General features: G+C 50.2%; 1 protein-coding gene across 3 annotated transcripts in view; it reads right to left on the bottom strand.

Moving 5' to 3' along the window:
• DRP2 (dystrophin related protein 2) overlaps positions 1-10,480 on the bottom strand; it is a 29,353-nt gene extending 18,873 nt beyond the window's left edge. For 2 of the 3 annotated variants that reach the window (XM_048319052.1, XM_048319054.1), the window contains exons 1-2: positions 9,953-10,311; positions 1,852-1,988 (exon numbers count right to left, since the gene is read on the bottom strand). In XM_048319052.1, coding sequence (XP_048175009.1) covers positions 1,852-1,959 — 108 coding nt within the window. In that variant the 5' untranslated portion in view covers positions 1,960-1,988; positions 9,953-10,311. Of the gene's footprint in view, positions 1-1,851; positions 1,989-9,952; positions 10,312-10,397 lie in introns of those variants that run through there. The other variant, XM_048319053.1, reaches the window with a different exon arrangement.
• Between the last annotated feature and the right edge of the window lie 1,723 nt (positions 10,481-12,203).

Here is a 12,203-nt window from a genome sequence, read left to right as displayed (position 1 = left end):
TGGCTCAGATGCTGGAGCACATACACAGCAGACAGGGGTGTTTGCCAGGGAAGAGATTTATCTAGGAAATTATCCCATCAAGTCTCAGTGAACCAGAAGGTAAATCGGTTCTTGAGATCTAATCCCAAAAAAGTCAAAGATGCCCTTGTTGTCCCCCACGTGCTCCAGCACAGTGTTGGGTACCAGCAGATGTTCATGCCAGCCTGGACCAAGTGCAAATAGTTTCTTTTTGCCAGAAAGCTCTGGGCTGGCTTCTTGTGTCCCCCACAGTCCTGACGCCCAGAATTTTTATCATGCTCTCTTCCACCTACAGGGAGGGAAAGAAAAGCTCCCAGTATCTCTCCCTCTCTTCCCCTCCTTCCTTGCCTGCACATCTGACGGGTGCTGTCCCTCCCTGTGGGACCAGCACAGCCAGCTCCTCTCCTCACCACCTCTCGGCTCCAACAGATGGGAGAGCAGCTGCCAGACTGGAGGAGGGGGCTTCAGTGAGGCCGGGACACCGCTGAGAATGGGCTGTCTGCAGCCTGCCAAGAGCTTTCAGGACTAGCACGGACAAGAGAGGGAGGCTCTTTCCTAGGTGGCAACAGCAGAACCTTCAAACGAGGTGGACTGTCATTAACACTGCTCCAACTCCTGCTCCCCTTCTCTCTCCCAGCAAATCCCAAAGGGCTCTGATCCCCTCACAGAGGCTTGGGCTGCTCAGGCAGGTCAGGAAAGACATTTCCCTGCTCATCTTGTTCTACCCCTCTCCCTCCCCACTTCATTTGCTGGGCTGTTTATCAACCACCCGTGCACTGGCCCAGCGGCAGCGTTGTAACAGCCACCCTGGGGCCAATAAACCCTGACTCAGCCACCAAGAGCCTGCCCCCTGCCTCATTCTTGGATGCTGGAGCCTCTCCAGAGACAGCTCTGCCTTCCTCCCGCAGCTCCCTGAGGCCGGACGGATCGAGGCTGATGGTCAGCCACAGTAGGGAGAAACATCAGGCTCAGCCTTTGCTTTTCATGCTCAGCCTTTGCTTTTCATGCTGGAAGCACACCGAAAAAGGAAAAGGCAGAGCTGGGACCTCATTGGTCCTGGGAAGAACACTGCCAGTGCCCGAAGGAACCTTTGGCACTGTCCATCAGTCTCCAGTCAGGTGAGAGGTACCCTGGGACCAGCAGCTACAGGCATAGAGGGATCCACAGCCTGGCAGAGCCAAGGCAGCATTTCCCCACCCTAAAGGTGCTAAACCAGCTCCTGACAGCTCAGTGAGAGTGCAGGCAGCTTTGCAGACAGTTTCCAGCACACCTTTCTGCTCTTCACTCTGCTCTGCTATTTACCCGAGGTCCCCAGACCTTCCTTCCCCTCTGGTGAGGAACCTGGCCTGGGGCTCAGAGACCCTGGGGCAAGGAGGAGGGAGACCAAGATCTGTCCCTCAAGAGAACGAGATTAGAAAGAGGTCAGACTCCTTCTCTGCCTTACAGCATCCACCAGGGGCTTATTTCCAAGCTCTTCTCTGCAACCAGGAAGAGCAGAAACCTACATTTTCACCAAAAGCTGACATTCTTCCAAGTTTCCAGGGGAAAAAAAACCCCAACCAAATACACAAGAGCTGTTAACAGTAGCCTCTCGCTCTTTATTGTGAAAGAGGCTTGAAATCCAGCCCTGCAGGTTGTCTCTCCTCCCCTGCTTTGGGAAACACATTGCAGCCGGAGCGCTGGAGGAGAGCACCCGCTCTCATTAAGTGCGGGCGACGGCGGGGCTGGGGCTGGCAGCCTTCCCTGCCACCAGACAGCCTGGTGTGCCCCACAGAAATCTGCAACCTCTGCGAAAAGCTGCCACGAGAAAGACTCCCAGAGCCCAGCTCTTACCTGAGACAGCGGGCGGGCAGTGCTGCTGTGCTGCGCCTGGTCCGGGATGTGCCACTCAGGACATCGCGGGAGGACGTAGAGCCATTCCTGCATCACCAGGGGCTGCATTAGAACTGATGGTCATGGGGATGGAGCACCTGAAAAGCAGCGTTAGAGTCTCTGGGTCAGCTTGCACCTCCTCATGGAGCTGACCCCCTTCCCAGCTGCCCGCAGCGCTGCTGCCACGGCAGCTGGAGACTAAAAGGAAGCATTTTTAATTTAATATACTTCTACTGGTGTTGCAATCTTGTTTCATCTAAACATCCAACTCTTTTTTTTGCACCTGGTTATGCAATTTGCTGTATTGACATGCTGTTAGTAAGTCCCACAGACTATAGTGTATTTTTGGAAAGGGTTGGGTTTCTTGAACAGTACGAGATGCCCATGGTTTAAAGGGAGGGAGAGGGGCTATCACTGTCATGACCACTGTGCTAGCTTTGGTTGAGATAACATTCATGTTCTTCCTAGCAGGTGGTACAGCATGGTTTTTAATCCAGAACAACTTATGTTTAGGCAGAACAGACATATCCCCATAACAGACAACATTTTCAAACATATTTTTTCCTTTTCTATTCAGAAGGGAAATTGCCTAGAGCCCCAGCCTCATGTATCTCATACTGTGAGCTAGCTTTTTATGAGTTTTTACTCATTATGAGCTATAAAATTCCCTTCATTATCCCCATTTTTTGAACTGTATGACCTGTAAAGCCAGTTAGCAGTGGCCCCTTGACTATTCCATAGATCAGAAATGCGACCTCTGGTCACAGTGCTGCTGGGTTTTGTTGTTTGGACTCTAAATGAGCTAAAATAGGGATTTATCTCACTGCCAGCACCATCTCGGCTTTACAGAAAGCCACGAGAAATAAAGCTCAGAGAAAACTTGGTGACTGCTTTCCTACTTTTAGAAGGTAAAAGAATCACCTGCTCCAGCAGCCAGAGCTCACGTCTGCGTGGAGATGAGGCTGCTTTCAGGGGAATGAATGATGCTGATGGAAGAAGGTTGTTGGCTCCTTCACACCCAGCTCAGCTGGACAGCTGGGAATCTTCCTGCTTGGCCCTGGCAGGGCAGGAGCAGGCAGCACATCCTGCACTGACAGCAGCCACACTGGACAGACGGCTGAGGAGAAATCCCCCCGGCCCTGCACACGCTGCCCATCTCTGACACTTTCACATCCCTCACACCCCTGCCTGAGCTTTCACTGCCTCTCTCCCCTCCATTACACACATTAAGAGAAGAGATTATCCTGTTATGACTTTTTTTTTTAATCTCTTAGCGATTTTTACAGCCATAATTCTCTCCCTTTCCAGCAGAACAGCCTGTGCTGAGCTCTCCAGCATGCTGACAATCCAAGGTCTTGTCCTCTCCCTCTCCTGCCCAGGAGCACCAATGAACACTGCAGGCTGTGCATCCCTGCTCCTTTCCCCGTGCAGGCAGGGGATTATAAGGGGATTATGAGACCCACATTTATAATTAGGAATTTCAGGGTCTTCAAAGCCCCCCAGCCCCCTGGGGCAAATTCATCTTACCCAACTCCAAGAGTATAGGAGATTTCTGACAGAAGGTAACACCACCTCCTCTTCCTCCAGTGCTTGTGCCATTTGGTCTCTGTTCCTCTAAATGACCTCTGAATGACACAATCTAGCAGAGCTACAATTCCCAGGGTGGGAAAAGGTATTTTTCCTCAAAGCCTCTAACAGAGGAATGCCACTGAGCTCTTCCCCAGGACTGGGAAATCCATGGCTTTTGCCAGTGAGGCTCTGTGATGTCTCACTGGAGCTGCCATCTTGAGGCCTGGCTTTTTCTGCAGCACAGGGCAGTGAAACTGCAGTGATGTGTGCTGGCCAGACGAGTTCAGCCAGCCCTCCAACACCACACACAGGGGCTCTCTGCTCCCAGTCCTCCCAGCACAGCCTGGCCCCTTGTTCCTGCCACCAGCACTGCAGAACAGGAGCAGTACTGGGAAGGTGACGAGCTCTGCTGTGACTGTGTTTTCTCAGTGACAGATCTGCACGCACTTGCAGGTGCAGTTCTGAGACAGGGGTGGGTAACCCGTGCCCTGCAGGTACCCATGTGCAGGATGTGGAGGGTTTCCAGGCTCCCTGCCAGCATCATGGAAACAAGAACAGCCATTGCTGCACCGCCTGAGTGCTGGGCTCCTTCAACTCCTCCAGGGATGACAAGGCCCATCAGGTCACAGATGGCACAGGGAACTAAGGCCTGTCCAAGGCAGCAGTCACACAACAAGCTGAGTGCCAAGCAAAGGGCAGTACCCAGTCACGTCCTGCCACAAACACCAGTGCAGGGTGGAGGGCAGTGGCTCGGCCGCCCCTTGCCACTCTGCAAGAGCAAAGACAAAGCCCAGAGGTGGAGAACCCAGATAATGTGGAACTAACTGAGCTGCACAGCAGCCAGCACAAAGGAGGACATTCAGGGGGAGAGAGAGACAACCAGATGGAGAGGCACGTCTGCAGGCAAGCCAACAGCTCCGTATGACCCCTTGCCAAATTCCCTGCTATTGCTGGAACCAGGCAAGGAGAAATGCTCTTGATCTGCTCTGCTTCTCTGCTGAGGCACACAAAACGGCTCCAGTTGTGGCACTTCTACTTTAGTGCTTCCGCACAGCTCTGTGTCTGGGGCTGCACCATGTGGAGTAGAGATTTTGTGGATGCTTCCTGGCTAAATTCCTATTGCCTGATGCCTACGCCTGTCAAGAGCCAAACCTGTGATCCACTTTGCCTCCCCCACACCACCATTCAGCTTCTGCACTCTGCTTTAGGTTGGTGCTGGAGGCCCAGCAAATGACAGCCAAGGTTCAACACCACACAAATCAGATTTAAAGTGCTGACAACAAAAGCTAATCATCCCCACAGCCTACTCCAAACCTCTACTGGAAAAGGAGTTGAGAGATCCTCCCTTGGAGGACTCAGGGAACAAAGTGGTCAGGCTGTTCAAACAGATATAAAGTGAGCTTGGTCCCCTGGGCACACTTCTGTGCAAGCAGAACAATCATCAAGGCTCAGGTGAGCAGAAGCAGGTGAGAATTTCCACAGGTGGACACCACAAGAAGCAGCTGTAGAGTCACCATGGAGCAGGACTGGGGCACTCCCCTCACACAGTGGAGACAGCAAGGAGGGAAACCTCTTCCACTGGTGCCTCTCATCTGGTCTTTGCTGGAGGTCCCACAGAGGTGGTCAGAGCAGTTCTCAGAAGGATCAGGTACAACCTCGTTGCCTTGCACTGTTTTGCATCCTCCCACATGAAAAGCACCCAACACTTGCCTCTGCTCCCAGTACACCCTAAGAAATGAAGCAGTACATGTTCCACAGTGCCGTGTTACAGCTTCCAAACACTTTAGTACCCAAGCCACTACCACAGTTGAGACCTTGATGATCCTCTAGTTGAAAAATAAGAAAGCCAAAAATCTTGATGTTATATTTCAACGGCCGAATGCTTGGGCATTAGGGTGTATTAAAACCAAAATAATTCCCTTTTCCCTCTTCCTACATGAGCTGTACCTGTTACAAATTCAGCACTGGAGAGCATGTCCCACTCCCTGCTCTCCAGGCAGTCTGACAAAGGCAGCTGGAATGGCCTTTGCTCAACCAGTTCTGCTTCAGCTCTGTCACCCAACTCTCTGCTCCACTCAGGGATCTCCGTGCTCTCTCTGCTTTACAGACCTGCTGCAGCAGCATCCCTGGCTGGCAGGAGAGGCTGTGTCCCAGCTCCTGCAGCACCTCTTCTCCATCCCAGCCAAAAGGAAGGTGACAGCTTTGCCACCACCAGCGCACATGGTGCACAGTATTCTGCAATTTTGCTGCATTTGCTTAAAATCCTCCTGATACAAACCCATATCCAAACTCTCCCCAACATCAAGGGAATTCACACTGCAGATGATCTCCATGGCTAAAAGCAACCCCCAGGATCAGGAACCTGTCACAGGAAGCAGAGTGTAATGTCAGGTGTTGAATTTCCAGCTCTCTACCACATATAACAGCAGCAAGTACAGCAAATAGGTCAAGAGGTCTCTCAATCACACAATTTATGCTTCGAATTGCTAATTCCCTCCAAAACATTCTTTCCTGAAACTTTCCACTTCAGATCTTGGCCTATAAGGAAAAAAATATGGGAACATCTTGAGGCAAGGCAGCTCAGCTCAGCCTTTATTCCATGAGGAGAGTGGAAATACAAACATGTTCCCTGCTGCTGGAAATGTTAATGACTTTGTTGTTGTTTAACTTACTGTACAGAGAAGTAATAACATTTCAGCTCAGCATGTTCAGCGTCCTTTAAGGGGAAAGGTGGGAGGCTTGTGGATATTTCAGAGTTCAGCTCCCATGTAGATGCTAACAAAGGCAGTATTCCCAGGCTGTCAGACAGCAGGACTCCCTCGACAGCTTAACAACACATCCTGTTTCAGCAAAAATTGTTTTCTGCACTTGTAAGTAAATAATTTAAGCCTGAGATCAAGGGCCAGACGACCTACTTCCCAGGACCCCACTGGTCAAGGTCTGGTGAGAGAGAGGAAACCTTTGTCCTGCTGGGATCAACATAAAAACAACACAGTTCCCTCTCAGAGCGTGGGCCCTTAATCTCCATCTCTTTACAAACCAGGAATAGATACCCAAACACACTCCCACAAAAAAATCATCCCAGCATTCTCCTGGTTGTTATATGCTCCTGTGTACCACAAAAGGGGACTATCAGCAATCTTCCACATGTGGGAGCATTTTCAACCCCATCAAGTGAGGGCTAAAAAGTCCCAGATGCCAAAGGTGCCACTGGGCTTCACGCTGCACTTCAACCAAAGAACCTGGTTCCCTTCATTAATTAAAATGAAGGGTGCTTCAATTAAGCACCTGTCCATAAGAAGTAACATAAAACCTCTGTTGTATCTGGTAGTGAGCAAGCAGCACAGAAGATGTGTTACTCACTGAGGGTGGGCCAAGTGGGGACTCTAACACCTAATGAGCTCCTTTCTTAAATGGCCACTTGGACTCCGAGCTCATAACCAAAACGTTATTTTCATTCAGTGGATAAACAGGTGCCACACATCTTAATAAAGAAGCAGCATCCCTTCCCCTGGCTCACTCACTCTCCATTTTCCCAAGCAACAGAACATACACATTCACACAATCTCAAACTGAAAAATTTCACCAGTTGGCTTTGCACTAGGAAACTGTGATGATGATGTCCCCACCTCACCAGGTGAGTGTGGGTGTATGCCCACAACATGGTCATGCAAAACTGACTACCCCCCTCTCTGCTCAAAAATAACTTACGGGAATTTTTTAAGGAAGATTGAAAAACCTAAATTTCTTTTGCATGTCATTTCAGGCTCCCAGCTGGGTTTTAAGTTGCTCCCTCCAAAGCTCACTTTTCCTAGGAACTCTTCCCATCTCTTAGCAGATTAAAGTACTGAAATAATGACTCAAGCAGGCAGAGGACCCAGCTGTGAGCCCACAGCCCTGCTGTGCTGGACACAGAGAAGCTGCTGCCTGATAGACCTGGCAGACAGAAGGAGCAGGAGAAGGGGAAGCAGCAACTTCTCAAAAGGGACAGCAGGGTAGGGGGGAAATCACTTGCTTAATGACTGAAAGAAGGTCACACCAAGCATAAAAATTGAACCCACTTCTTCAGAAACTTGGCTCCAGTAGCCCTGAAAACTGCTGATTTAAACCAGTAAAAACCTCAAGTCTTGTCTTTGTCTTTCTCCTCTAAACACCTGAACTTTCCCTTCCTGGCTGCTGAAGGCAGGAGACAAGTTTTGCTGCATTGTGAAAAGCACATCACCCATTTGCCACGCTGTGTAACTGATCAACAACAGTGGGAAGAGCACACCCACACTCAGTTATGATGGCCAAGGCAATACTGTTGACTCCTGGCTTCCTTGGCACTCTGCTTCTCATTCTCACTGTAAAGCTGGCACCTGTTTCTCTAAAATGAATACTCTGCCTTGCCCCCAAGGTTGTCTTTATAATAAACTCCCTGCCAAAGCACAAGGTTCTCTGGCCTTCTGAGGCCATGAATTTTATGACCAGGCTGTGTGCCCCATGAAGCCACGTTTCCTTTCCCTGCTTGAGATGTCTCAGAGTGATCTTATTCTTATGCAAAGGGAAACAGCAAAGGAAAATGGGATGGAGCTATTTTGGCTCAATTCTGAAAAGATTGGTTTCATCTTTATATACCTATAAAAATGAGGGGTTTTTGAAGACTGAATTCTTTCTGGTCAGTATGTCTTATTTCATGAGACTTATAATTCCTCTTTCATGCTTTTATCACAGACATCCAAGCTAGAGTGGAAGCCTTGAATATATTTCTCAAAACATGATTATATTCAGAAATTCACCATATGTCTCCAGAACTCAGGGCTTTTGCTTGAGCTCATTCATTTAATCCCTTCCCTGTCTCACTTTGGTTAGTTTTGCAAAGAGCCACTACTCCAACCTGAGCAGCCCCATTCACAGCTACAGTCCCAGCCAGTTTTAGAGAGCAGCACTGATCTGCCTCAGGTATTAACCCAGAGACAGGGTCCTCCCCTCAGCTCCTCCAGGTGACAGACAGGACCTGAACACAGCATCATATCACAGCACCCACTCCAACACTTCCCCTCCCAGCACTCCGGGCACCCACATTCCTGGACACTGCTGCAAAATGAGACTATGGTCCAGGTCCTTTCCAGAGTGCCACCACATCCTTGCTGTCTCCAGAGCCCTGCCCAGCCAACTCCCACAGCAGCAGAGAAAGCAGCTTTCAGCACGGGGAGCTGGCAGGGGATGGTGTAGATGGCACCAGAGCCACGGCGGGCACACGAGCCACGCATGGGTGCCAGAAGAACAGAAACTCTCCCGGCACAACTGAACCTTGTGGCTGGGACCTCACACAGCTTCCTCAACAAGAGCCCTGTGGTCGGGCAGGAAAGGCCATTAAAGAGAATAATCAAGCAAGAACTCTCACGGGTCCAGACAGAGAGGTGAGCAGCAGCAGGAGAGGTGTGAGGGACCCTGGATTTAGGGCACAAGGAAAACAAACGGACAAAAAAAATCGACTAGACTTTTTCTTTTCCAACACTAAAACCCAAAATACAAACAAACATTGGTTTCTCCCGGAGAAAGCATGGTATTTAAGGGCGTGGGAGTAATTGCTCCACACCCCTGTCACTGCACATGGGCAATCTCAGCATTGAGACCCCACAAATACAACGCTGGCACATCCACCAGTGGACCTCCACAGCTGTGTGATGCTGTGCTGGAGGGAAGGCTGAAGGAAACAGGCTGGACTGGAGACCTGTAAAAATCTGTGGCACTAAATCTTGAGGAACCACAGCCCAGCCTGTCCTGTCTGGCAGGGAGAGGGAGGCAGAGTGCTGAGCCCTGGGGAGCAGGAAAGGTCCTGTGCTTCCTGCAGGCGATTCTGCAGTCGGTCAGGGCTGCCTGCATCCAAGGGAAGGTCAGTGGTGGCAACAGAAGACCTTGAGAGCCGAGGAGGAACGATGAGTGAAAGGGGTTGGGGAGAAGCTGGGGGAGGGGAGGGCGGACACATAAAGGAGCAAGGCTGGACCGTGTAAGGTAGTGAATGAAAAGGGCAGACCTGGGAATGTGGGCTGATCCTTGCTTACTACGTGAGGAATATTTGGGTCCCTGCCTTGCCCTGCTGCCTAATCCTCCCAGGAAGATGCTAGAAGGCCACCACGCACCCTGCCCGGAGCAGCCCTTCAGCCCAGGCGGAAACACTGGCAGGGTAAATAAGCCTTCAATGTGCAAAGCATCAGAGCCGGTGAAACCGGGATGTTGTCTGCCTCGGGAATCCGCATCCCGAACTGGTCCCTAGCCTCTCCCTTGTGGAAATGGTCTTGGCCACCTCTCTTGCTCTCACCCTGACACCCCTTCTTTTCTTCTCTGCAAGTTTCCTCACCCGCACATGCATGGGCAGCGCTGCTGCGAAGGGACACACACACGCACACCCCCAAAGAGCGCATTTCCGAGCTTAGCCATCTGTCCAAATTCTCCCGTTTTTCCAGCCCAGCCAGGATCTGAGTGGGAAACAAATTTTGTCATGGCCTACCTTCCGAGTCCACCAGGTCTGAGACGCAGGGGCAGCGGGCTTCGGGAGCAGGGAGAGGGGCTGTGTGTGTGAAGCAGCAGAGGAGTCCCTGTGACAGGGATGCATGCTGAGGCTGAGCACCGCTGCCGCACGCTGCCTCTCCTCCTCCACCGCCCCGGCTGCTGTGTTGCTATGCAATCACATCACCACGAGCAGCATCTCGCCGAGCCTCCAAAGAGACACCCTTGACTCGGCAAAACACAGCGGGGAACAAGGACGAGCCCACCGAGTGCCCGGCCCTGTGGAGATCTCGGCCGGCGATCGATCCGGAGGAGGGGAGAGAGAAGAGTGGAGATGCAAAGACAGGCACGCACGGGAGGAGGAGGAGACAAAATACACATGGAGAGGGGGAAAGAAAAGGGAGGAGGGGAGATGTACAAGCACACAGAAAGCGCCGTGGTCTGACCTCTGGAGACCTGACACGGGCTGCTGGGCTCAGACACGCTTCCCACTCCTCGCCGACATCTCCCACCGCCTCTCGGGGCTGGCGTCTCTCGTTTTAGGTTAGATATGGCCACGCGTGTGCTGGAAAATGCCAGACACATTTGCCTCCTTCCTTACCCAAATTGTGGTTATCTGACACAAGATTTTATAATTTAAGAATAGCCCATTTTAAAATTAAAGGAGCAAAAATAGGATTATCGCTTAATTTTGGATGTGCTTCCTATTCTTCTTAGAAAAGAAAAAGAAGTAAAGGAAGGAGCCAGTTCTCCAGGCTGGGGAGATCTTTTAAATGTCAGGGTATCTTGTCTCAGCTCACAAGAAACAGAAGGATTTGAGCTGCTAGCTTGGATGAGGACACAAACAGACACAGAGTTGGGATTTTGGTCCATAGATAAGAGTTTAGAGTTCTTCAGATCATTCCACCCAAGGATTTCAAACCGCTCAAGTCACCACTGATGTTATTCTCATACAACACAAAAAGAAACAGAATTAAATTACTTGGTAAGAAAGAGGATTCAAATCTAATCCCAGCTCTGTGTTTTAAGCACTAGACTGTGTCAGCCTCTCCATGGGAAAATTAAAACTTGGGAAATATAATTTTCCTGGTCCTTGTCAGAACAATCTTTAATGAGCCTTACAGCCCTTTTTTCCCCAGAGTTGACAGACTAAAGATGTTAATTTTCTGCTCATACAGTCACGTTATCCAGAAATATCAGTGCTGTTTGTAAACATTTTCCATTTTCATACATTTATTCCCCATCTCAGGTGTATCCTAAAATGCAGCTTCACTTGGCTCACTCAGACCCAGCTGTGTAACAGCTTCACAACTCCACTACATTCCTGAAAAATCACTTCTGGCCAAGCCAGCAATGGAAATAACAACTGGCAAACTCCCTGCAGCATCACAAGGCTTCCTGTGAGCTGAGGGACGATGGTCAGGAAATGGTGCTGCCCAGAGGGACAGGACCCAACCTGCTCCAGGGCTGTGCCCAGCAGGGTGGGGAGCCCACAGCCACCTGTCAGCCAGTTTGGGCACCTTACAGAGCAAAACTTTAGTGCCACACCATGGGGATGTGAGCAGATCAAAAGCTTTTCCAGGCCACCTGTTTAAACCTGGAGAAGTTTTAAAACTCAAAATACAGCTGATCTTGTGTAAAATATGTTTGAGAGAGTCCTCAAGAAACCAGTGAGCTCCTTGTGATGGTACCAGCTAGAACCTGCAGCAGGTGGGCTGCTGACCCTAATGAAGTTCTCCCTTCCTCCTGGATGGGTGCACCAGGAGTCAGGAGCAGAGCAAAGTGGGGCACAGAAAACTCATGGAACTACACTGAAAGATTTTTAAATAGCAGCCTCCATATCGTTGGTTCCAAAAGGAGCAACACTGAACACTTCCAGTACCGACCCAAGAATACTTATTCACTCCACACCTTCTGCTCTTAAAAGCTTCTTCAGTAGCTTCTGCTTCCACAACAGCTGTACTGGTGTAACAAAATCCCTCCTGGAAAGCTCTATTTAGACAAAAAAACCCCCCAGATATGGATCAGAAGACAGAAATGAGCAGAGACTCTGCTGGGCTATTTTTGTGCACACACACAAACAATAAGTCCTGGGCTAAATTAGGAGAGTGAGGGGGGAAATAACAACAGAGTCTGTCCAGGCAACTCCAAAGCCACCGTTCTCCAGAGAGACACGGCCAAATCGATGGCAGCATGTGTCTGTCACCACCAGCATCTGTCAGGGACATGGCAACATGGATAAACATATCAAG

The sequence above is a fragment of the Corvus hawaiiensis genome, chromosome 14 (assembly GCF_020740725.1).
Source record: "Corvus hawaiiensis isolate bCorHaw1 chromosome 14, bCorHaw1.pri.cur, whole genome shotgun sequence".
NCBI lineage: Eukaryota > Metazoa > Chordata > Aves > Passeriformes > Corvidae > Corvus > Corvus hawaiiensis.
The sequence above is the reverse complement of the archived record's forward strand: the minus strand, read 5'-3'. Positions and strand labels throughout refer to the sequence as shown.